We start from the raw sequence: 24,406 nt of genomic DNA, 5'->3' as shown, positions 1-24,406 counted from the left end.
TTTCCATTCCATTTTTTGTCCGCGAATATAGTATGCGCCTATTAAGGTCTGCGGTAATTATCTCATATCTTATCTTATCAGATAACAGTAGATATGCTTTATTGAAGCTTATCACAGCAGCCAATCACAACAGACGCCGCCGTTTACGCAGGACCAAATGAATGATTGGTCAGTGACAGGTAAGGCAAATCAAGGAGCCACAGCACCGGTAATAACGAGCCGAGGAAAGAAGCGAGAGAAGCTGACTGGAACGCCAGCAATGATCTGCGGTAGGAGCATCCGCAAGTCGAGAACAATATCTGAAGACGGGTGAAGATTTGACAACGAATGTGTAGGGCAAGCACGAGTGAGTAACGGAACACACGCGTCTAAAGCACTTGCCGAGGTTCAATTTCAAAATAGATTCGCTCGGCATTGCCGGACACGACCCAAATATAATCACCTCGGCCGCAATCGCCGTCAGCACGCCGTTACTGGTTTATCCATGCTACTGCTACAAGAGTCGATAGAGGGGGAAGGAAAGTGAGCAGTGGGAGAACACGCCTAGCAACTCCTGAACAAAACGCGTGACGTCACGCGACGAAGTGACGCGACGCGTTAGACAGATGCACTAAGAAAGCGGCTGTATCCCCACCGACTCCTCATCCACCAACAACCATGTCCGTTCTAAGGGAATGGCATTTCGGCACTGCCTCTCTATAAACACGCACAGCATCCTTTCAAACTCCGTTATGCGAGCAAGCCAGTCAAACGTGTTCTATACTGAGTAATTGGCATGATTTGTTGCAGTAATCTGTCTAAATCAAGGCGTCAGACTCGCTTCCCCTCTTAGGTTGTGCACGGAGGCCTGCACTGAGTTAAAATGAACTATAGTGCATTTTTAACCACTGCAGAATTACCGTTTACTGCACTGCGCTATTTTTTGTTTCTCACAATAATGCATTTTAGCGAGACTTACTGCGTGCTATCACGCTTGACTGTGTCGTGTTATCTCCCACGCTGCCAGGGTCCCGACCGCACCGGCTGATCCGCTATTGTCAACATCTGCATTTCCCCATCTTCCAATCGCTTCTTTAAGCTTTCTCTGCCAGATTTTTTATTGTTTGAACCTGTCTTCTCCCATCATCCTTCTCCCATCCCTACCCATCCACCATGAAGGCCTGGTTGCAATCAAAGTAAGTGTTTAAAGGTTTGAGCGGGCCGTAGCAGCGGCAAGATGGTTTAAATGTGTTCTACAAAGTTGTAAAGCACGTAAGCTCTTGGACGGGCAGTATCTTGCGCATCTCAGCTGTTTTTCACAGACGAAATGTGGCTTGTGTGATAACGAGGACGGGCTAGAGCTGAGAACGGAACTGTGAATGGAGAAAGACGTTTGGTCGGGATTATGACGATTTGAAGAAGCTGTGACGGCCGGGAGCGTTCTCGACACCGTGTTTGTTCACTGTACGATGGTCAGATTGCTTGCTTGAGGAGGAGGAGGAAGGGAAGAAGAGGGGCTGTATCTGGTTCTCTCTTCTGTCTTCTACTGCTTGTTCATTTTTATCCAACGTTTTCTCTCGTTCACTAGTTTCATCGCTTTCCTGCTCGTTTTCACGTTACGACCTATACTGCGTGATTTACGGGTTGTCCTTACCTCTTTACTAACACTCGCAGTATCGCCTACTACACTGGTACAGCTGAGCCTATCTATGGTCGAGAGGCCATTGAGACTGTCGAGGAGGTCGTCGGTGACAGCAACCCGTTCCATGAACTCGAGCCCATCGACTACCAGTGGGATACTCCGGCATCGAGCCATGTGGAGACTGAGACGTTCTATATAAAGCCTGTGACGGGCAACTACATGTGTTTCGTGCAAATCATCCACTCGAACCTCGGTTCCTGGACAACCACTGCTCAGGTCGTGTGCCGTGTGTTCGATTTGAGCAACCCAGAGAACGACTTGTGGACGTCGACTAACTTGAGCGAGTTTACCTTCGAGGACAACAAGCAGTCGTTCAAGGCCGACAAGGTTTCTTTCCAGTTGCAGCCAGACCGTCGCTCCTACAAAGTCCAATGTTCGGTGTGCATGGACTCTATTATCGATTTCACGTTTGAGCGTCTTGCACCTCCATTTAAAATCGGAGAGCATGCAACGACGTCCTACGGCACCGACCACACGAAGCCCTGGGCTACTATGAAGCATTCCTTCTGGCCTCGTGCCTCTGTCACTGGCAGTATCGTCGCGCATGGAAAGGTGATCGATGTTACGGGATCGGGTATGTTTGTGCATGCTCTTCAGAATGGTAAGCCACAGCATCTGGGTTGTGCTTGGGAGTTTGCCCTTCTCCTGCACTCCAAGTACACTGCTGTGATGATGCAATTCAAGACCCCTCCCAGCTATGGCTCTGCCGTTGTTAATGTCGGCGGTATAGCTACGGATGAAGGTGTCGTTGCAGCTACCGTGAAGAATTCCGTCGTTCACAAGGCCACTAAGCTTGATCCCGACACGGAGTGGCAGGAACCAACCCGCATCGAGTATGTGTGGAGCGGTAAAGACGCCGAGACGTTCACAAAGGATGTGAAGCTTGAGGTTGACGCTGAGCTTGGCCGCCGACTCGAGCGGATAGATGTGTTGTCTGAGATACCTTCCTGGCTGAGAGGCTTCGTTCATGGTATTTCTGGCACAAAGCCCTTTATTTACCAATACAACTCTCCTGTCACCTTCTCTCTTACCATTGGTGACGAGGTGATTCATGAGGATGCTGTTCTGTTCAATGAGACTACCTTTATCTCGTAAACTGTGTATTCGCCCATGTACGCAACGTGATACTCCTGTGATTCGTGTTCAAACACGGCGAGGGAAGGAGAGCATGTGGGTTACTGACAACACCTCCCTTGTATCCCCATCATAATTTTCAAGGGTGACTTCCGGTAAAGAGCTATGTACTCGTTGTCAACGTGTCTTCGCGAGGCATGAAGTGGTCGTTGTCGCATCTATAACGAGTTGGAAACATTTGTGCCGTGGTCGCCATTACTCAAACTCGTCAACTTCTGCCTGGATATACATATACCTGTCTAACTTATTGTCTCGGATGCAACTTTTTTCTTTTAATCTGACAGGGCAGGCAGTTGCACGGGGTCAGGATTGTTGGTATGTTAGCAGCAGCCGGGTGAAATGTTTTCCAAATCAATGTAATTTACCATGTTGCTGTCTACACTCTCCACGAATTGATAATTCCCTCAGAAAAGGCTATGTCTTTTTATTCAGTTTATACTTTATACGTATGTATAAGTTGCATCGCAATAAGCCGTGTTTTTTTTTTGAGCAATCTCATGAATATGAATATTTTCGTTTCACAAATCATCTTATGACGAGGAGGGTTTTATGAAAGTCGTGTCGTTCTGTAAATCACTTTGTAACAAGAGTTCCCCGTTCGCTAAAGATGATTATTTCAGCAACATGACAAGTCTTCGTCATCAGAGGATCTCTTTCTTTGTCTATATTAAAAATCAGTAATTATCTATAACCCATACGAACTCCAATCTTTCCTTCAGCCCTTTAACTCCCTTTTTTTTTTTCTTGATCAGCATGCTGCCTACTATCACAACTACGCCTACCGCAGTAAGTGCGAGTTTGCACAAGTCGGATATTTTCTCACTAAACCAGTAACGAAAGAATTAACATGTTACGTTTTTGCTTGCTGGATTTTCTATGCCTATAGATATTGGGGTTTTCGCGAATTGATCTTTCTTTTTGAATTTTTGGACATATTCTGACGAAAAAACGTTAGCAATTTTTGATCCTGTCACTTTTGTTGCGATATATCTTTCTGAAAGTCTTTAAGTTCACATAATTTATTTTCCTTTGGTCGTTAATCTTTTGAAATGTCGGGCAATTGTTTAACAAAAGAGCAATTATTGTCTTTAACAAAGAAACAAGCTCTTCGTAACTACCAAGAAGTAGCGTACAACATTGCAATAAAGCAAAATACCTTGCTTGTTATGAACACAGGTGCTGGAAAAACTCTTCTTGCTATTAAACTGATTGAATATGTACTTGAGCAGGAGAATTCGACATGTGAAAAAACCTCAAAGAGGATCTCTATATTTCTTGTACCCAAGGTTCCGCTTGTCGAACAGCAGGCCGATTATGTGCAGACGCAACTCAATCGGCCCGTTGGTCGCTTTTGTGGTGAAATCTCTAATTTATATCACGACAATGTGTTCGCCGAGAAGTTTATGAAAAACGACGTAGTTGTCGTAACAGGAGGTTTGCTGTTTGAGTGTTTGTCGAAAGGCTTTATTAAACTCAGCGATGTAAACCTTCTGATATTTGACGAATGCCATCATGCAAGTAAAGATGATGTCTATGTGAGAATCATGAAGTATTTCTATCATGAACCTCTTCGAGAACATCCCGAAACAATTATGCCACGTGTTTTTGGCATGACTGCCTCACCTCTAATGGGGAATAAATGGGCTCTTGAGAAAGAGTTCAATAAATTGGAAGATATTTATGATTCTAAGTTATGTATTATTACTGATGAGGATCTTGGAAAAGAACTTCGTAGCCCCAAAACATTCATACTTCAATACAGTATTGAGGACTTCTCTACTCAATCAAAGGTCTCCGATCGATTTTGGAAGCTAACAGAGAATTTTGACCGGCTTAAACAGATTATAACACGCGTTGTAACCGAAACCGTCGAGTTGGGCCTTTGGTTTGGAGATTACAGTTGGCAGTTCTTTTTGAGACATGCACTTAAAAAGTACGATGCCAGACGGCTGAGAGGCGCTGAAGTTCCCAAAGAAGAAGTTTTAGCTTTTGAAGCATTACAGGAGGAAGTTAGGAAAGCAAATCTTTTGACGACTTCCAAGCAGCTGCGCAAGCCAAAGTTAAATGGAATTGATGTCACTAATAAGGTCATTATCCTTTATAAGTTTTTAAGGAATTTGTTTGCTACAAATTCTACTGCTAGAGTTATCATATTCGTGGAAAGAAAGGTAACCGCTTTTTTGCTGAAGCTTTTTTTTGACAAGATTGATTTCGAAGGGATCCGTGTTGAGTCGCTTGTCGGTAACGGGAGCAACCAAGCAGGCGATGAACAGATGTCGTACAAACTTCAAAAGGAAGTAATACGTCGTTTTAAGCACGGATCAGCAAACGTGTTGGTTGCTACCGCAATTGCCGAAGAAGGCCTTGATATTCCGTCTTGCGACGTTGTCTTTCGCTTTTCTTTATGTAAAACAGCAATCCAATTGATTCAAAGCAAAGGCCGTGCTCGTGCGAATACTTCTATTTTTGTCAACTTGCTGAGCGAGGATGAAAAAGAACTGTTTTCTGAGTTGTGCACAAAGGAAATTATCTTAAAGGAAACACTGTACGCTTATTGCTGTACACGGTCGCCGAAAGTCGAATTTGATAACAACATTACTGATTTTTTTAATGACGATAACGAGCTTTACAAAATTGAAGAAACTGGGGCATTGCTGACACCATTTATTGCTGTAAGCTTGCTCTACGGACTTTGTCAACGAATTCCTTCCGATCCTTACACACTCTATTTACCAGAATTTAAAATTCAGAATGAGGGTGAACACTTTACCTGTGAATTACGTCTCCCGGCTATTCTCAAGATTCCACCGTATATAACGCCTCCTTGCAGAAACAAAAAGAAAGCAAAACGTTATGCTGCTGTCAAAGCATGCTTGCAACTTATTGAAAGTGAACTTATTGACAAACGTTTGCGTATCAAAACTTTTTATGATGAGCTTCTCGAAGCTGAAAAGGAAGAGCAAGAACACTCTATGAAAAACCTTCCTCAGCAGAAATGGGAACGTTGCACTCCTTCTGTATGGCAAGTGAAAAAGCATGTCAAAACCGTTTATGCCACTGTCATTTTTGTCGATAGCCTTGAAGGTGAATCAAGCTTCAAATGCTATCCCTTGCTATACATAATTCCTGATTGTCCTTTCTCAGTCGCTGGTCCCCTTCGTTTGAATTCAGCCAAAAATAGGATTGATGTCTTGTGCCATACTATACCAACATGTTTTGCATTGGATCTGGAATTACGAGAAGAACTGGATAAATTCACGTTGTTTATGCTACAATTAGGATTGTCAAAGACTTTAATTTCTACCTCTTCTCCTTCTTATTGGTTTGCACCACTTCATGGTTCGTATACATCGTTCGAGAGTCTTTTTACGATCCCATCTAATGCGAGGGAAGATCTCCGAACTATTATTAATGTTGAGCTTTTAAGAAAGTGTCTTTCCGAAAACACCCCTCTGCATCCCAAGTTATTAGACACTCTGTCGCCATCGTCACTGTTATGTTCTGCAAAGGGATATTACACAGATCATCATCAGTTTCATTCTCTTCAAACTTCAGATAAACTAGGCGCAAAAGACGAAGAGACTAAAACGTTTGTTAATGTTATCAGATGTCCATTACGAACAAATTTTTTGTTATTCCAGTCCCGTGCTGTGGCTACACAAGGTGCGAAACGTCGAAAACGAGAAACAAGAGTGCAAAGAATTGAAGTTACCAAGCTTCTAATCATGCCTTTTCCCTATGAAATTCGAAATTCTGCTTTACTTCTTCCTTCACTGTTATACATGTTTGAGCAGGTCCACCTCGTCGACGCTTTAAGGGTTAGGCTGCAAGCTAAAATTTCTACAAAGTCCTTACTTGAAGCCTCTACATCACCAGGAAGTGTTTTGCCATTCGATTATGATCGGTATGAGTTTTACGGTGATACATTTCTTAAACTTGCTGCTTCAAACTCGGTTTTCCTATCTTATCTCTGGGTACCTGAATGCAAACTTCATATTGAAAGAAAACGTATTATCCGAAACTCGACTCTTTTTACCATCAGTAAAAAACATGATTTGCCTGGTTTTCTTCTTTCGGAACCCTTTGTGATTAAGACTTTCATTCCGTTCGGTTATCAACCAACACAGAAGTCTAAAAATAAAATGGAAAGGTCTCAGCTCTTGGCTAACAAAACTGTAGCAGATATTGTTGAATCAAGCTTGGGAGCTTGTCTTTATGACTCGGGCGTTGATGAGGCGTTAGCACTTGGTACGCGTTTAGGCCTTAACTTTTATAAGACGACTAAGTGGGACGAATGGAATTCTGTGTTTAATGTCGAGAACTTAGTTCCTTCTGCAGAAAACGACTGTTTCAAACATGCTTCTGGACTGGAATCTCTAGTCGGTTATACGTTCAAACATCCGGGTCTTTTAAAGATTGCATTTACACATGCTTCTTATGTAAAAACGACACAGACGGCTGTCAATTATCAACAGCTTGAGTTTCTAGGAGACGCTGTACTGGATTTTATTGTTGTCCGCTATTTATTTAAAAAGTACCAAAATAAGACGGCTGCGGAGCTTACTGATACAAAGTCATTTTATGTTTGTAACAAAAGTCTTGCATACGTTTCTTTTAAACTTGGTTTATATGATTTTATGCTTCAGGACAACGAAGACATACGCAACGCCTATAAGGAGTATAAAAGTGTGATTGACAAACTTCAGCAAGATACCAAGATAGATTCTAATCATCCAACTCCTAGCGAAAAGTTTTGGTTGTTAATTGAACCACCAAAGTTTCTTTCTGACATTTTTGAGTCATTTGTATGCGCTGTTTATTTGGACTCCGGCTTTCAGTTCAGTGCGCTTGAACCTTTTCTTAAATTTTTAGTTGAAGAATTGGGCGATTATGAAGGCGTTTTTAATGAACCGCCTGTGTTTTCTCAAATCAATCAACATTTGCAGAAACAAGGTTGCAAGCAATATAAATTTCAATGTGTCATCATTGATGAAGAGGAAAAATCGGACCTTCTGTATACGAAAGCAGTTACTCATCATTATGAATATTCTTTGATTATACATGATGAAATTGTTTGCTCGGCGAAGGCTTTGAACAAAAAGAATTCGCAAAAATTACTTTCGCTGGCACTCAAGGAATTGTACCAGAAAGCCTCTGTGCGACTGTTTCGGAAATGTGAGTGTCAATTGTCTAACTCTGACTAAATGCATCGGTATAAGGTTTGGATAAAGATACGAATTCTGTGGTTTAATGTAGATTGAGTTTGTTTCGCTTTTGAGTTTTTTTATGCCTTAGTTGTTTTCTCAGCCAACACAATTTTAAGGGCTTCTACTTCCTTTTCGAGGCTTCGAATTTCGTTGTGGTATTGCTCTAAGTTTTTGTTCAGCTGATCGCGCCGTTTTACCATTTCTTGCTCACGTTCCTTGTATTCCCTTTCTGATTCGGCAGCAAGTTTGGAAATCCTTTTATGGATTGCTGTTTGTTTTTCTGTGAGAAGCTTGCTCTCTGCTTTCTTTAAGCGAGGTAATCCGGTTTTTCTGCTTAGCAATTGTGCTTTGCGATAATTCTCGTAGACTTGGTACTCTGTTCTTTGAATTAATTCGAGCATGTGATGCTTAATGAGAAGGTCTTTCAATTTCAGGAAATCACTGTAACTTTCGTCATTAACAGTTGATACTCCCCATGGGTATTTACGCCCTATGACTTGGTGACCTTCTTCAGTAAGAATCTTTTTGGTGCTGCCAATCACTGCAAAAGGCATCGCATCATTCAATGATTTGGCAATTTCTGGGGTTGATGCCTCTGCAGACGGACGGAAGATCATAATCTTTTGTGCTTCGATGATGTTCATAATTTTGCTTTTAAGTCTAGAAAGTTCATTGACTGTCAGCGTGTCTGCTTTCGCTATGATTGGTATAAGGTTGACATGAGGGCCTAGTTCTTGCATGGCAATAACATCAAGAGGCATTAAGCCACATGACACTGGCTTAATAAAGTATAGACAGACATGGACACGGTTGTCGTCACGATTAGCCTGCAAACTTTTTTGATCTTGCACAAGGTATTGTTCGTGTTGATCATGCAGGTATTCTGCTACGGTATCCCAACAACCGGTATTGTTGATGAAATCACCAAACCCAGGAGTATCAATGATGGATAAATGCACTGTTAAACCGTTTTCCTCGATATCCATCTTGTGAGACTCAATAGTCATCACCTTCTCTACGCCAAGCTTGTTGATTCCCTTGTATGTATGCTGTTTCTTAACTGGTGACGAGAAAAGCGTGTTGCATAAAGTTGTTTTTCCAAGACCCATGCTTCCACAAAGAAGAATTGTGTAGTTGCACTCTTTTTTCATAATAAACTGATCGCTGCGTTTTAGTTAGTTGCTGTTTTAAGAAGCTATTTCGTACCGGTTAGGCGGTAAACTGTCCAGGTTCACAAGGACTCGAGCTTTTTCATTCATAACCATGGTTCTTTTTTTATAAATTCAATGGGCAGGTGTTGTTTTTGGTTGGAATAAACCCTTCAATACTCTGGCAATATGATAATTGAAATTAAGGTTACATAATTATTTATGTATCTTTAGCTCAATTTCATAAGCACATACTCTTCTTTATTTAATGTAAAACATTGTATGAACTATATTCGTTAAAATAATATATTTGTTTTTTCAGCTTTGCAGAATTCACTACCTCATTAAACTTAAGAGTTGCTCGCAACTACAATTCAGAAAACGTGATGCGTATAGTACACTACTTTAGATATCATGTGAAATATTCCCATATATTAAACATACAAATACAAAGTCCTCGTTACTTCATAGACTTCAAAAAATTATCAACGCCAAAGGGATCCTTGTCCTTTTCAAACATCACAGGACCAGACCGAGTCTGTGTGCAAGTTAGTATCAAATCTCTAGTTAATATAATAATGCGTACCTGTGAGACATTTTCTGTTCCACGAAACTTCTTATGCACTTCGCCGAGTTCACTAAACCGATTTTCGCCAGCCAAACGTTCCAATTCAGCATCAGCATCTACAGTACGAGACAAGGTTGCTCCAGGACGGTATAGGGAAGAAGAGGGCGCAGCTTTCCATGGTTTATCATAAACATTGTAGGAATCATCGTCTCCAAAACCCGAGCCAATGCCCGAAGCTTGGTTGAATAAACGCGTATCTATCATCGCCTCTTGGGAAATCTTTGGTTGATCAACACCCAAAGCCATATTCTCAGCAACATCGCGGTGTCGCTCACGCTCCGCGAGTCGAGAACGATGTTCTGAGCCCATCCTATTAAGACGCAATTCGCGTTCAACCTCCTTTCTTCTTTCCCGACGAAGTCGTTCACGTTCTGCAACAGCCGCGCGAGTCTCAGGATCCTCTTCCTCATTGGCTGCAGGTTCAATAGATGATGAGCGAGACCGGTAAGGAGATGCACTTCTACTCCGAGAAGCTGACCGCTTAGAACGTGAAGACTCGTCCAATACGCCCATTCTTTCTTCCCTAGCCTTTTGCGCAAGAAGACGAAGTTGTTCCTCCTTCTCTTGACGTTCTTTTTCAGCAACTTTTTGACGCATTATAGCGCGATAGTGTACTTCTTCACGAGCCTGTCTTTCGGCAACATATAGAGCTTCTGAAAACTTGGCGAAGCCATCACTGATCTCAACATCATTTGATCCCCGACCATCAGCAGCGAGACGTTTGTCGAGTGGAATGGTGTATCCTTTAGGATTTTTCCAATTGGAAATACTAGGAGGAATCTGCCATTCTTGCTGCTCCTTTGCAGTAACCTTTCTTGGGGGCGAATGCAATACGGGAGGAGGCGGCGAAGGTGGACCGCGTGGAACTTTTTTGTGACGGAATTTGGGAGGTTCAAGAGGGTCCTGTTGTGCATCGACTAGTTTGATTATGCGTTGCTTTGGTTCGGAGGTATTGCCCATTTGACTACTGGGCGTGTAACGAATGTAAACGGGTTCTTCTTTTTTCTGAACTGCAACATTTTTTGGCCGCGACTGTGCTAACTTTCCGGAAACAATTTTTGTCAGAGCTAGTTTTGTCTTTTCTGCAATGCGTTCTTTTTCTTCTTCAGAAGGTTTGGACAAGTCAATCTCGTTCATACCAACACGAGCTTGTAACGGAATTAAGTCTTGGAAAGAAGCCTGTACCAAGTCCTTGTATTGAGAGCCTTGCTTAACAATTGCGTCGTATTGAATAGCACCCTCAGCATCGACTTGTAAAGCTAGTGACTTTGAGGAGGTGCTCTTTTAAGTTATGTTAGTTTCTATTTCAAACATGGTAGTCATTGACTCGAGCGTACATTTTGTTTCCGACCCATTCCAAGTGGGTATTGAGCAACATGAATTTCCGGAAATCTGTCAAACGTTAACACAGTGTCCTTCCAATAGTAAATGTCTTGTAATAAATTAACCACATACGCTCCACCGTCTTCAAAATCTTCCAAGCTACTTGGAATCCATCCTTTTCGTTGTCCGTACGCTGGAATCTGTTTCTTTTTCGCGATGAGAGCTGACGGGGGCGTATAATCAACTTCTTCGTCGTCTTCCTCATCGTCAACCACGGGGTTTGGCAGAATTCTTATGATTGTTAGCAATCGAACACTCTAAACTCAAAAGCAACTAACCGATGAAGTTCTTCTGCTAAAGAAGACATTTTTGGATAAACTTCTAGGACTTAGATGTCAGGTTTTTGGACCGTTCGCTACCTGACACGTAGTACCAAATAAGGTTCATTTAAGGTGGGGGTCGCTAAAAGTGAAGGCGGGGGTACCTGGGGTTTCATTCTCCACTAGCTCCAATACCCAACCGGCACAGGAAAGCTTTCTGCTAACAACACCGCGGTACAAAAATTGACTCAGCGATTTTGTTCGGAGTCGTCTTGCTTGTGGAATACTATACAAGCAATTCGGATGTTCTAAAATGGTTTGTAGCTTTCGTTTTCTTTTGAATTGCATGAATTGCTTACGAATTATTATTTAGTCAAAAGAAGGTGTACCAGGCATAACGAACGACACCAAGTTAGCCTTATCAAACAAGGATGAAATTACTAAAGATGCTCATTTTCAGTTAGAAAGGGCTCTCCCAGATTTGGAAGAAGAAGCTTACGGCGAGTATGTTTGGAAAATAGATAACTGGGCTGGAACTCGACAGAAGGGAGAATAGCCCTATCTTCAATGTCGGTGAACATCAGTTTCGGATAACATTTTTCCCGCAAGGAACTCTGGAAGCACCTGGTTTTGTTTCTCTCTATCTTGAGTATGTGCCATCAAAAACGCAAGTTGAAAATGGTTACGCCTGTTGCGTTCAGTTCGCACTCCTTATGTCCAATGCACGGGAACCATCAGCACAAGTAGCTAGCGCAACTCATTGCCGTTATACGAAAGATATACCTGATTGGGGTTTTACCCGGTATTATGACTCGAGAAAACTACTTGTACGTACCGGTGGACAAACCAGACCTATTATTGAAAATGGCTCTGTGTTGATTTCTGCCCACGTTCGGGTTTTGAGAGACGTTACAGGTGTGCTGTGGCATCCTCTTTTGGATTACGATTCCAAAGTTGCAACTGGGTTTGTTGGGTTGAAAAACCAAGGTGCGACCTGCTATATGAACTCGCTTTTGCAGTCCCTGTACATCATTCCGGCGTTCCGTCGTTGTGTTTACCAAATTCCGACAGAGGATGATTCTCCATCAGACAGTGTTGCATATGCCTTACAGCGTTGCTTTTACAACCTTGAGTACTCAAAAGATGCGGTCTCAACTATCGAGCTTACCAAGTCTTTTGGTTGGGATTCGTTGGACTCGTTCATGCAACATGATGTTCAGGAGTTTAACCGTGTTCTTCAGGACAACCTTGAAAAACGGATGAAAGGAACGCCTGTAGAAGATGCGCTAACAAAACTTTTTGTTGGAAAGATGAAAAGTTACATTTGCTGTGTTGATGTCAACTTTGAATCAGCACGCGAAGAAGATTTTTGGGACATTCAGCTGAATGTCAAAGGAATGAAAGATATGGAGGAGTCGTTCCGGGATTATATTCAAGTCGAGATGCTGGAGGGTGACAACTGCTATCATGCCGACACATATGGTCTACAACGAGCTCGTAAAGGTGTAATTTTTGAATCATTTCCTCCGATTTTGCACATTCAGTTGAAGCGTTTTGAATACGATTTTGAAAGGGATATGATGATTAAGATTAATGACCGCTATGAATTCCCTCTGGAGTTTGATGCCAGCCCATATATGGATGAGGCAGCTAAAACGCCTGGCCAAAAAATCCAGTACGTTCTGCATGGAGTTTTAGTGCATTCTGGAGATTTGCACGCAGGTCATTACTATGCTCTACTCAAGCCTGGTAAAGATGATAAATGGTTTAAGTTCGACGATAATCGCGTTACTCCCGCCATGCTTCGAGAAGTTTTAGAGGAAAACTATGGTGGTGATACGGTCGTTTATCCTCCCTATAAACCTGCTATTAAGTTAAAAAGATGCATGAGCGCGTATATGCTTGTTTATTTAAGAAAAGACAAAATCGATGAATTGTTCGCTCCAATTGCGCGGGAAGAAATACCTCAGCATTTAAGAACTGTCCTTGATGAGGAAATTCGGATTCAGGACGAGAAAAGAAAAGAACGTGCCGAAAGTCATCTGTACACGAATGTGCGGATAGTAACAAAGTCCTCGTTCGCACAGCATCATGAGTTCGACTTGGCTAATTTTGATGATCCTTATGATGCAGAACTAGTACCACAAATGCGTCTCCTCAAATCGACAAAGTTTTCGGATTTTGTAACTGATGCAGCAAAGCAATTTAAACTGGGAAAGTGATAACTTACGCTTTTGGTTCTTGGTAAAGAGAAAGAATGGAACTTTTAGGGTGGAAAGCCCAATTTCAGAAAGTGATGCTAATCTTGAAACTCTGAAGCAAAAGTGGCATGGAACACGATGATTCTCTTTACCTATTTATGGAAGAAAAGAACGAAACCACAAATCTTGTTCATTCAGATAAGACCTTGACTCGAATATTTTTGTCTTTTTAAAGTATTTTGATGCGAAGCTGCGAAATCAGTGGTATAGGGCCTTTCTATGTTAAAGCTTCGGCAACTATAGGCTCTATCCTTGACTGTTTACGAAAACTTAAAAAATTACCGAAAGATACGCCGTTGACGGTTTATGAGGAAATAGAGCCTGGTGAAATTGATGAACTCCGTCCAAACTCGACGTTTGCTCGTTCTGGATTAGGCAATGGTGATATTATCTGTTTTCAAAATAGCAACATCAAGACTGGCAAGTACAAAAACGCGCGTGAGCTTTATGCCTACATACAAAACAGAGTTCTTACTACTTTCCGACCTCGTTACATCGATCAAGAGCATACGGTGGAGTTTGAATTATTGTTAGACCAAAGACTGGCTTATAACGATATTTGCAAAGAAATTGGCGATCGTTTTAATGTTTCGGGTGACAGGGTTCGCTTGACTACATGTAATTCGTTCACCTATGCTCCTAATACTGTCGTTCCTAATGATGATAGTATCACGCTTAAAGATATCATCCAGGTTCCAGAATCAGAAGCCCCATGTAGCATCGTCTTTTATGAAATTATGGAAATTAGTCTCTCCGACCTTAACAAAAAAAGGCCTATCGAAGTAACATGGTTGCTCGATGGCTTAAATCATTTGGAAAGTTTACACCTCTACGTTAACAAATCTGACACAATTCTCGATGTCCTAAACGTATTGAAAGAGCAGTTCCAGGGACAAATTGACGATTCCAAAAAAGTTCGATTCTATGAAATTAGCAACGGTAAATTCTATAGGGATATCAGTTTAAGGACACCGGTGCGTTCGCTCAGTGCGTTTGCTGAACTCATTGGTGAAACGATCCCCGACGAAGAGGTTGAACGACAACCCGAAGATCGTGTGGTTCATGTTTATCATTTCCATAAGGAGATCAACCGTATTCACGGAGTTCCGTTTAGATTTGTCCTGAAACCAAATGAGTCGTTCAGCGAGACTAAGATTCGTCTGATGGAACGAACTCGGTACCCGCCTGAAATTCTGGCGGCTACTAAATTTGCACTTGTTGACTTTACTTACAACAAAGTGCGATACTTGGACGATGAAGACAATGTTTACGATCTAATTGCGCAAAGCAATAATGCTCTCGCGTTAGATCATGCAAACAAAAATCATAAAAAGAGTAGCGTTCTTGATCGCGCTATCCAGATGAAGGGATAGAGTTGCTTTGCACCTCTATGTTCTGATACAAATCAAACGCCCTCGTCTGAATTATTTTCCGTCCGTTCACCCTCCAATTTTAACGTTGTGTTCAAGTTATGTTTTTCTGTTGTACGGATAGAGTCCTCCTTTAGCACCTCATTTTCGATCATCAACTCTTTTGTAAAGCTGTAAAGCTTACTGCTGTGATTAGAGATTATCTTAACATCTTCTTACCTGGAGTACTCTGATAACTCTCGCTTGTTATTTAAATCCATTGTGCAATAGACTGCGAGGTAGAGAGGCATTCACGAAGTCGGTTTACAAGTTAAACGTTTGTTTCAATTACAACTGATTAGCTTGTTGCTAATTCTTTTAATACTGTATCTGGCAAAATATAATATTTAACTAATTACCACAACTATTACGTATGCTACTAATATTCAATTCGAATAATTGATTTAAGTTTAAACATCGACATCATAATACTGTAATTTAATTTTGTTGTACTTTATAGCCACAAAAATACAGCACTCTAGTGAATGAATATGAACGGAGAAGATAATGTTCAGGTGTTTACAGGGCGAACATGTTGTAGGGAGCACAGTAATCTAATTTTTTGGTTAAGTTCTAAACAATGTAATTCAATGCTTCATGAGTAAAGCTGCTGCTGCTTCAGCATCCTTCATTTCTTCATCATTATCAGTAGATGTGTCGTTCATGGAAGTGTCCTGCAATTCTTGAGTTGCAGTGGGTTTTGTATAATGTTTTTGTTGCTGTCGCAGCATAGCGTTAACAATTTCTAATTCGTTTATCCTTTTCAACAAGCTTTCAATTTGAGTGTCCCTATAATCTTGAATGAGCTTAAAGCCTTCAGTGTTTTGTTGTCGTAATTTGTCGCATTCGCGTTGAAGAGTATTAATTTCTTGCCGTTCTTCAGAAGCGGAAGTTGAAGCCGTTTGGTATTGCTCTGTGATAAAGTTAAGATCTTCACGTTGTGTTTTAAGTAGATGTTCAAGCTTCACGTTGTGTTCTCTAGCTTGTTTCAGTTCTTGTTGTGCGTCTGACAGCGGTACGTCCTGCAGCCAACGGAAACCGATTTGGAGTTGCTGGTCAAGTGTGGATACATTTTTTTCCAGCTCTACATTTTTGTCACTTAATTCCGTGTTCTTTTGCCGTGTAGTTTCCTCTTTCTTTTTTAACTCGGCATTTTCAATCTTTAACAAGCGCATTTGCTCTCGATATTCTTGCATTAAATCAATTTGCTTTGAGAGTTGTTGCTCCATGCTCTCCAATTCCGCTTGTTTATCGTTTTTAACGAGAGTGACTTCTCGTAATTCTGATTGAATCATTTGAAGTCGTTTTTGAAGATACGAGACAGTCAGGTTATTTTCAAAATCGGTGGAGAGTGCATCAAATTCAACATTGTCTCCAGCAGATTCTCTTTGTTCTTCTGTTGAGGAAATTCTCATGACACTAGGATAATCATTAGTAATAGTTCCTCCTCCAGAACGCAAGCGTTCTTCGAGTGTCGAGGATGAGTTAATAGGGGTCTCCATTGCAACATTTGAGGATGCCGTCGCGATTGTGAGAGCTCTTAAATCAGGAATACTGTCCAATGGCCAAGTAGTTATCTTTGGATTTCGAAAATAGGTTGCAAGCTTGTAAGCATCTTCTGTGACCTTTTCTGCATCAGAAATGGACCTTGCAGTGCTTTGTTTATAAAAGTTCACATTTGATGCCTGTTCAGTATGAGCAGCAGACATTTCCTCTGGACTCGAGTTGAGAGAAGCAGTAATGCCCACACAATTGATAAAATGAGTAGGATCCGCTACATTATCAAAAAACTTGAGAACATGTTCAATGGAATTCTCCTGGATTAAACGGACAACTGGGATGTTACGGGTGTTCCAGGACAAATTTGCCGTGTAGAAGGAAATCATATCAAAAAGAATGATCCCGTCAACGTTTGGCATTGAATGTTTCTCCAAATCTGAGGGTGTGCAAATGTAAACGGTAGGAGCTTGAGTGAGAGAAGGAGTTGAGTTTGCAGTTTCGGGTTTCCAAATTTCAGCTTCGATAGCATTTTGCTGAAGATATGTAACCAAAAGTTGAACGACCGTTTCGTTATAAACAACGATGAGCAATCTTTTTCCATAAATCTCCAAGTTGTTTAATAGAACTTGTAAAAATTCAAATTTATATGAAGATTCAAATTGCCGAGAAAGCTCGCGCGATTCCGATGTGGATTGCAGTCTGTCTTGTTCATACAAGACTGGGTGATGTGCGATGTCGTGTGCATACTTTAAAAACGGTAGGATTCGCTCGAGAACTCTGTCATCACTGGGACCCGTACAAAAGTAGTCGATACAGAATGCAAAATACTGGACGAGTCTGTGCATCATTTTTTTCTGAAGAGATGTCATCGGGACAAGGATATCGTGCACGCTTTCCTTATTTGTAGGAAGAAGGATATTTGGAGTTTTAACCGGAAACCCAAATAGCTTTTCAAAGACAGACTCTTTTAGCTCTGCTTCATTTTCGACATCTGAACGTAACCGTTTTGCGTCTCCGGAAATATCCATTGACCCATCATCTTTTTCCGTAGGCAATTCTGCAAGCTGAGACAACCTACGTTTGGCCAGCTGTTTAGATTTCCATTCCTCGACAAGTCTTGATTGACAGAGGTCTTTCCGTATGTATGATATGGACGAAGTTGCCTCGTTTCTTACCGAGTAATGGGTGCTAGTTTCGTCTATAATAGATTCTGGGTGTGTTTTGGCAGGTTCCATTCGGTAAAATGTCTGTCACCCTCTGTAGAACGAAAAAACCGTTCGTAAATAAAAATTTATTCAAGAAAATCTATTCCTCAAACTTCTAGTTGTGTTTGTATATCGTGGACTTGGTGTGTCCGAAAATAAAAGGTGGTCAAACTGTATAAGAAACGAGACGCTCAATAAACATGATGTAGTTATGGATAATCATTATTGAAACAGAAATCAGTCCGACGGGGAAAGCTATATTAACATTGATGCTACGGAAGAGCCTGCCGTCAGAAATTTTTTTCTCTTCAAAAACGGAGACTACTGTTTGGGTTTATCAAGGGAATAATTGGACCAAGAGCGGAATGTGTTTAGGTATTAAGTTCTGTAAAAGTGCTACATACCTAGATAGATTATACTAAAAGACCGTCTGAAATACAATTCTACCTTAGCTCCCAGAATGAGATACATGAAAATAGAATGTTTCCCTTCGTTAGCAAAGTATTTTGCTCAATATCCTTATTACGATTACTATGTTTGGAACAATTGGAACAAAGGAATACAAAACTCATTATTTTTTTAAAATATTTTTTCTTAATTTTTTTATTTTATTTTTCGACAACTAAAAAAACAAAATCCCAAATTCTCTTTCACTTAAACCATATTAACTTAAACCACTCCTCGGCTACAAAGAACTTTCAAAAGACGCCAATCGTTCCTGTTTTTTAGTTCTGTTTTCTGTGTAATGTTGATTTTGCCCACACCTTCCTTACCACCAAAATGGAAGTTTACCACACTTAGTAGTATCTCCCCAAGACCAAACTGCAGAAAACAGCAGAATGGTTTTTTCAGATCTTGGACGGCGTCTTAATGCCGCTTTAGGAGAGCTCTCCAAGTCAGATGTTGTTAACGATGAGGTAAGTTGATTTTAAAGTCCAATCGCCCAGAATTATAACAAATATAGGTCGTCGATGGCGTTCTCAAGTCCATCTGTAAAGCGCTTCTGGAAAGTGATGTGAATGTTCGTCTTGTTCAAGAACTGAGAGGAAATATAAAAAAACGTATAAACGTGAAATCACTGCCGGCCGGCCCGAATGGAAAAAGAGTCGTTCAAAAGGCTGTCTTCGACGAGCTTTGCGATCTTTTGGATCCGAAAACCCAGGCCTTTACCCCTAAAAAAGGACGTCCAAATGTTATTATGTTTGTTGGTTTACAAGGTAGCGGTAAAACAACAACATGTACGAAGCTTGCCTTATACTATCAACGTCGTGGCTTCAAATCATGCCTGGTTGCAGCCGATACATTTCGTGCCGGTGCTTTTGACCAATTAAAACAGAATGCACTAAAGGCACGAATTCCCTTTTATGGTAGCTACACTGAGGCAGATCCTGTGGTTGTCGCACAGACAGGTGTAGACAAATTCAAAAAGGAACGATTTGACATTATTATTGTGGATACCTCCGGTAGACATCAACAAGAGAAAGAGCTTTTTAACGAAATGATAGAAATTTCTGAGGCTGTTCGACCAAATCAAACTATCATGGTTCTTGATGCAAGTATCGGTCAGGCCGCCGAGTCTCAAAGTCGGGCGTTCAAGGAAAGTGCTAATTTTGGAGCCGTCATCGTCACAAAACTTGACGGCCACGCAAAGGGCGGTGGTGCTTTGTCTGCGGTTGCTGCTACAAAAACACCCATTATCTTCATTGGTACAGGAGAACACATCAATGACTTGGAGCGGTTTTCACCGCGCTCCTTTATTTCAAAGTTGCTCGGAATGGGTGACATAGAGGGTCTGCTAGAACATGTTCAATCATTGGGCCTGGATAAGCAACAAAACATGGTCAAAAATCTAGAGCAAGGAAAGTTCACCGTGCGCGATTTCCGTGACCAGCTTTCCAACATCATGAAGCTTGGTCCTCTTAGCAAGATGGCCAGTATGATTCCTGGTATGGGAGATATGATGAACGGCATGGATGATGCTGAAGGCTCTATGCGTATGAAGCGCATGCTGTTTATTGTTGATTCTATGACAGAGCAAGAATTGAATTCAGACGGCCTTATTTTCAAAGAACAGCCAACGCGTATAATGCGAGTAGCTCGTGGCAGCGGAACAAGCGTTCTGGAAGTTGAGGAGACACTTTCTCAAGTTCGCGTTTTCGCTCAAATGGCTAAAAAAATGGGAGGCAAGGATGGTATCCTCAACCAAATGGGTGGTGCTGGTGGTCTCAAGAAGGACCCTAAGCAGATTGCTGCCATGCAAAAACGACTCCAATCGATGGGTGGATTACCCGGAATGGGTGGTGGTATGCCGAATTTGGGTGATATATCGAAGATGGCCAGTGGACTCAACATGGGCGACCTTTCTAAAATGGCAAATATGTTCATGGGCGGCGCTAATAATGGAGGAGGTCCTGGAGGTTTGGACTTTGGTGCTATGATGAACCAATTTGGAAACATGCGAGGAATGCCTGCTGCTAGAGGGGGACGTCGTAGAAGATAAGCACCTGGATATTTCGGACTAAACTTATCCCAGCAATTTTTAGTTACCAACTGTCATTTCCTCTGCCATCTCCGTTTCTATAACTACCCTTTACATCTTTTCCGGTTGTTAATTTAACCCTGTTTATGACCAATTTCTTACTACTAGAAGCTACTAGGCTTGGAATTACGGCTTTCTTATATGTTGTTATGTAAGAATTCTTTGGTTTAATAGTTATTCATTCTAATTAATTGTAAATTAACAAACCTTTTCCAATTGTGTTTTCCAGGTGTAAAATGTCCGACCCGTACTATTGCGGCATACCTACTCATTTCAACAATTAAAAAACCTCTTTTCACGAAAAGAATGGCTGAATATAATGAAGATACGTTTTCTTTTGAAACACTAAGAAACAACGTATCAAATTTCTGTCTTTTTTTTAATAAATATACTCAAGACCAAAGACAAAAGCTATTAGATGATAAAAATGAACATCTGAAACAATGCTCAGAACTATGGGGTATAAGTATGACAATTGGAACGCGGGGCTAACAATTTATACGTAGAAAAACAAAAGAAAACGGAAAAGGAACTTGAAAGAGCACAATTGCGTGAAAAGGAAGTAATGGATAATATCGAGAAAGAAAAACTAGAACAACTGACTATAACGCAAGAAATACAACGTTATACCGAGATATTAGAAGATATGAACCGGAGAAAAGCACTTTTAGCAGAAGAAATTGAACGGCAACAGTCGGTTTTGACCGCAAAACGAGAATTGAAAGCAAAAGAGGAACACCATTTCATGAAACAGAAAAGTTTAGACAATCCAGAATTGCAATTCTGGGAAAAATATCTGGGAATGAGAATTGAAGGTGTTCGCGAGGATGAACTTCGAATTGTGTTTGTTAACATCGACGATAAAAATTGGAAGAAGCGGTTTTCCTTTCATATCAACTTCATGGAAAAGCTATACGAAGGTAGGCTTGTGCAGTCATGAATGCCTTAATCTTATTAACTGAATCCACAGTTACAAAGTGTAATCCTCCATTATCAAATTTGGAAGAACTTGTTGAGCGGCTCAACAAAACAAGAAACTTTTTCCGCTTTTTGAAAGAAATTCGGATGTCGTTTTATATTTATGCTCACTCAAATAGCTAAGGGATGTGGTTTGGATGATGATTACCAAATTTTTCAAGGTTCTCGTTTTACATCAATCATGCTCGTATCTTCCTCGGTATCTGAAACAACATGCACTGTTTCTTCTTCGTTCTTTTGTGCAATTTGTTTGTTATACTCCATCGCTTCAGCAAACTTGTTTAACATGTTGCTACTGGATGTATCCAGAAGAATGCCATGCTATTTAAAGTTAGTGATACTATGCAATAGACCGTAATTCTTACCTGCTCAAACGTTTCAAGTTTTGAAATGGTATGTGCATAACTTTGCGATGGTAACGTTCTTGGAATTTTCAGTTTTCCAAGTAAAGATATCAATAGCTTTTTATCTTTTGCTGGTGCTATGTTAGTCATTTGTCTTGAACATAATTTTTCAAAACATACACTCATCGTCCTCGAGTTCTACAAGTGCATCAATAATGTTGTCCGCAATATGCAAGTGTAGATCTTGATTTTCGAGTTTGAGATTATCATGAAGCATGTAAAGTTTTTCAAAATCAATCCAGTCAAGTATCTGCTGAGCAATATTAAGAGGTGTTAATACTCGATCATCGTCATCCAGACTATCATAAATTTCCATCAAATGTAGTAGTGTATCACAAAACACCTAGACAACATGTTAGAAGTTGTGTATGTAAATACACATCGACTTACGTTTCCAATTCTACGCTGATTTTCATAAGAACCAAATGCATATACAGGGAAAAAGTATCCGAGAACTTGGCGTAAACGCTGATTCTCAAATGTGTTTGGTTCAAAGTATTGAATGATCAGTGGTTTTATGAACTGTAACTGTTAGAAATAAAACCGTATAGCACTTCTTAAATCTTACCAAATCGTCATGAAAATGTACAATCATAAGAAACTTTGATATAGCTTCGGCGGCATTCGCCTGTAGTTCTTGATTTTCAAGGTCACTTAAAGCAGTAAGATACATATCAGAGATTTCTTGTTCATGGTCCTCGGCAATGCTGGGGCCAAACATTAAAATAATGTCACAAATGACGTGGATGGAAATGAGTTGTAAACTAGTGTCGCCATTTGTGAAACAATGAAGATACAGTGTAATGTTTTCTTTGGCCAATTCACGATGGAGTAAACAACTTAGACCAAGACACTTAAGACCTTTTTCACGAATTGGTGCGTCGTGACTACGCACGGAGGGAATAATGATAGACTGAAGTATCGTGGGTAGAAAATGATTTTTGTTGAAGTCTGAAGTGATGTTCTCAAACATGAACTGAATGTATGTTAAACAGTGTAACTCAGAAAAAGCTGCTTTTATATCCTTTTCGTTAAGTTGTGTTGCCAATTTTTCCTCTGCGTTAGCAGCAGGAACTTCTGGGATAACGTCTGGCGATTGTGTTTCCGCAGCAGACAATGATGAGCGAGCATCAGAGTCAGTATCTAATTCAGAGGGTGAGGACTTGTTGGGCTCAACTTGTTCTTGTTGCGGTGTCTCGTGTCCTTGTTCGTACACGTCCGTAATAACTTCCATCATGAGGGAGCAGAAATCCAACTCGCTCGTGCACAGCTTGACCATAAGCTCAATTTGAAGTTTAACAATTTGATCAGGAAGCTCAAGCGTTGTGAGACTGTTTGAAAGGCAACCAAGCAATTTTCTTCGTCCAATCTCATCACCTAAATTCATGTTGTTGCATATATGAAGAAGCTGTTGGATAACAAAGCAAACTTCCTCATAAACAGTTTCATTGCGCATCCGTACATACTGCTGTTCTAGGAAGAAAGTCAGTTGAACAAGATCGGGAATGCGCTCATTCAATTCCGTAAGATTTTGTTGGACGCAGATGCTGTTGAAAACCCTTGCCAAAATAGATGATTCCGCTGTCAGTTCTTTCCAGAAAGACTCTTCAAACTGGAGATCTTTAAAAATCTCAGGACGTAATTTAAAAAAGTTTTCTAGTACAAGAACCGCTATTTCCTCGTTGTTAACAACATCAAGTCTTTCCAAGAGTTCCAAGAGGTTGTTATTAGCGTTAGATATCCAGCTTGTTGATAGCATTTGTGCTGCGGCTAATTGTACAGTTTCATCACGATCTTTTAGACCCCATTTAAGAATACGTATACGTTTTCGAATGTTCAAGTAACGGAAATCGCCAATCTTTGGCAGTACTTTGGCATAAACGATCCGACGGTTCTTTGGGTCCACATCACGGGCACGTTCTAAAATGAACGGAAGAGTTTTGTTGCTCACTTCAACATTCAGTAACACAGCTCGACGAACATCTACACTAGGATCACTTTGTAAAAGAAATAGAAGGGTATCACGGACTTCGTTTTCATCCGTTTCATCTTGATCCTGTAAACGAGAGAGTGCAATTGCAGCCTCAACTCGCACGGTAGACTCTTTATCACGAACACGAAGTAGTAGCTTAGAGCGCAGTGTACCATATAATTCGTCACTAAATATGTTAGTAAATGCTATACTTAGTTTCTGACTTACTCAATTTCTCGTAACATATTAGTGACTCTGGCTATTGCTTGACAGCATCTGTAGCGAACGACCTTGTCTTTCGCATCAACCCCTTTCAACAAATGCTTTAAAATCGGTTGTGCCAAGTCATAGTCTGGTATTTTTTGTTGCAAATAATTAATAAATGTAATAATAAATCGCAGAACCCTTTCTGCATTAGGGTTTCCGCGTTTTATGCGAATAAGAGCATTCAGACAACCAAGAAGATCCGGTAAAAAATCGTTCTCGTCTTTTAAAAGGAATAACCTGTTACATAGCTTGCGATGACTAGCGATACTTTTTTGACTAGCAGAAACCACTGCACTTACCGACATCTGACTCGACAAGTTTTCTTAAGAGATGCCAGTGACTAGTTGTAGCCCGTTTCCCTCTTTTCGTACAGTTTCTTCTGCTTTTTTACGCGCAATGGTAAAGCTACAGGTGAAGTTGGCTTCTTAGG

General features: G+C 40.8%; 9 protein-coding genes across 9 annotated transcripts; 5 read left to right on the top strand and 4 right to left on the bottom strand.

The window, feature by feature from the left end:
- Window positions 1-619: 619 nt before the first annotated feature.
- On the top strand, window positions 620-3,310 carry SJAG_03690 (Svf1 family protein Svf1). The gene is made up of 2 exons (XM_002174790.2): window positions 620-1,175; window positions 1,654-3,310. The coding sequence occupies exons 1-2, from the start codon at window positions 1,153-1,155 to the stop codon at window positions 2,774-2,776; spliced, it is 1,146 nt and encodes a 381-aa protein (XP_002174826.2). The 5' UTR covers window positions 620-1,152; the 3' UTR covers window positions 2,777-3,310.
- On the top strand, window positions 3,240-9,475 carry SJAG_03689 (hypothetical protein). Its single transcript, XM_002174789.2, has one exon. It carries the CDS (start codon window positions 3,865-3,867, stop codon window positions 8,017-8,019), a length of 4,155 nt encoding a protein of 1,384 aa, XP_002174825.1. The 5' UTR covers window positions 3,240-3,864; the 3' UTR covers window positions 8,020-9,475.
- On the bottom strand, window positions 7,291-9,382 carry SJAG_03688 (septin Spn6). Its single transcript, XM_002174788.2, has 2 exons — window positions 9,229-9,382; window positions 7,291-9,186 (listed from the first exon to the last, which is right to left on the bottom strand). Exons 1-2 carry the CDS (start codon window positions 9,285-9,287, stop codon window positions 8,100-8,102), a joined length of 1,146 nt encoding a protein of 381 aa, XP_002174824.1. The 5' UTR covers window positions 9,288-9,382; the 3' UTR covers window positions 7,291-8,099.
- Window positions 9,425-11,573, bottom strand: SJAG_03687 (splicing factor Prp45). Its single transcript, XM_002174787.2, has 5 exons — window positions 11,460-11,573; window positions 11,254-11,412; window positions 11,136-11,190; window positions 9,757-11,079; window positions 9,425-9,708 (listed from the first exon to the last, which is right to left on the bottom strand). The coding sequence occupies exons 1-5, from the start codon at window positions 11,486-11,488 to the stop codon at window positions 9,631-9,633; spliced, it is 1,644 nt and encodes a 547-aa protein (XP_002174823.2). The 5' UTR covers window positions 11,489-11,573; the 3' UTR covers window positions 9,425-9,630.
- Window positions 11,574-11,607: 34 nt separating this feature from the next.
- Window positions 11,608-15,484, top strand: SJAG_03686 (ubiquitin carboxyl-terminal hydrolase). Its single transcript, XM_002174786.2, has 2 exons — window positions 11,608-11,757; window positions 11,815-15,484. Exon 2 carries the CDS (start codon window positions 12,155-12,157, stop codon window positions 13,661-13,663), a length of 1,509 nt encoding a protein of 502 aa, XP_002174822.2. The 5' UTR covers window positions 11,608-11,757; window positions 11,815-12,154; the 3' UTR covers window positions 13,664-15,484.
- A 43-nt stretch (window positions 15,485-15,527) lies between these two features.
- On the bottom strand, window positions 15,528-18,263 carry SJAG_03685 (telomere maintenance protein Ccq1). The gene has a single exon (XM_002174785.2). It carries the CDS (start codon window positions 17,844-17,846, stop codon window positions 15,699-15,701), a length of 2,148 nt encoding a protein of 715 aa, XP_002174821.1. The 5' UTR covers window positions 17,847-18,263; the 3' UTR covers window positions 15,528-15,698.
- A 252-nt stretch (window positions 18,264-18,515) lies between these two features.
- On the top strand, window positions 18,516-20,576 carry SJAG_03684 (signal recognition particle subunit Srp54). The gene is made up of 2 exons (XM_002174784.2): window positions 18,516-18,733; window positions 18,781-20,576. Exons 1-2 carry the CDS (start codon window positions 18,656-18,658, stop codon window positions 20,314-20,316), a joined length of 1,614 nt encoding a protein of 537 aa, XP_002174820.1. The 5' UTR covers window positions 18,516-18,655; the 3' UTR covers window positions 20,317-20,576.
- On the bottom strand, window positions 20,501-24,404 carry SJAG_03682 (condensin complex non-SMC subunit Cnd3). The gene is made up of 6 exons (XM_002174782.2): window positions 23,938-24,404; window positions 22,306-23,896; window positions 22,128-22,259; window positions 21,858-22,080; window positions 21,699-21,808; window positions 20,501-21,654 (listed from the first exon to the last, which is right to left on the bottom strand). Exons 1-6 carry the CDS (start codon window positions 24,279-24,281, stop codon window positions 21,490-21,492), a joined length of 2,565 nt encoding a protein of 854 aa, XP_002174818.1. The 5' UTR covers window positions 24,282-24,404; the 3' UTR covers window positions 20,501-21,489.
- On the top strand, window positions 20,573-22,177 carry SJAG_03683 (kinetochore protein Spc25). Its single transcript, XM_002174783.2, has 3 exons — window positions 20,573-20,815; window positions 20,862-21,275; window positions 21,326-22,177. The coding sequence occupies exons 1-3, from the start codon at window positions 20,662-20,664 to the stop codon at window positions 21,454-21,456; spliced, it is 699 nt and encodes a 232-aa protein (XP_002174819.2). The 5' UTR covers window positions 20,573-20,661; the 3' UTR covers window positions 21,457-22,177.
- Window positions 24,405-24,406: the final 2 nt, after the last annotated feature.

The sequence above is a fragment of the Schizosaccharomyces japonicus genome (assembly GCF_000149845.2).
Source record: "Schizosaccharomyces japonicus yFS275 unplaced genomic scaffold supercont5.2, whole genome shotgun sequence".
Classification (NCBI taxonomy): Eukaryota; Fungi; Ascomycota; class Schizosaccharomycetes; order Schizosaccharomycetales; family Schizosaccharomycetaceae; genus Schizosaccharomyces; species Schizosaccharomyces japonicus.
The sequence above is the reverse complement of the archived record's forward strand: the minus strand, read 5'-3'. Positions and strand labels throughout refer to the sequence as shown.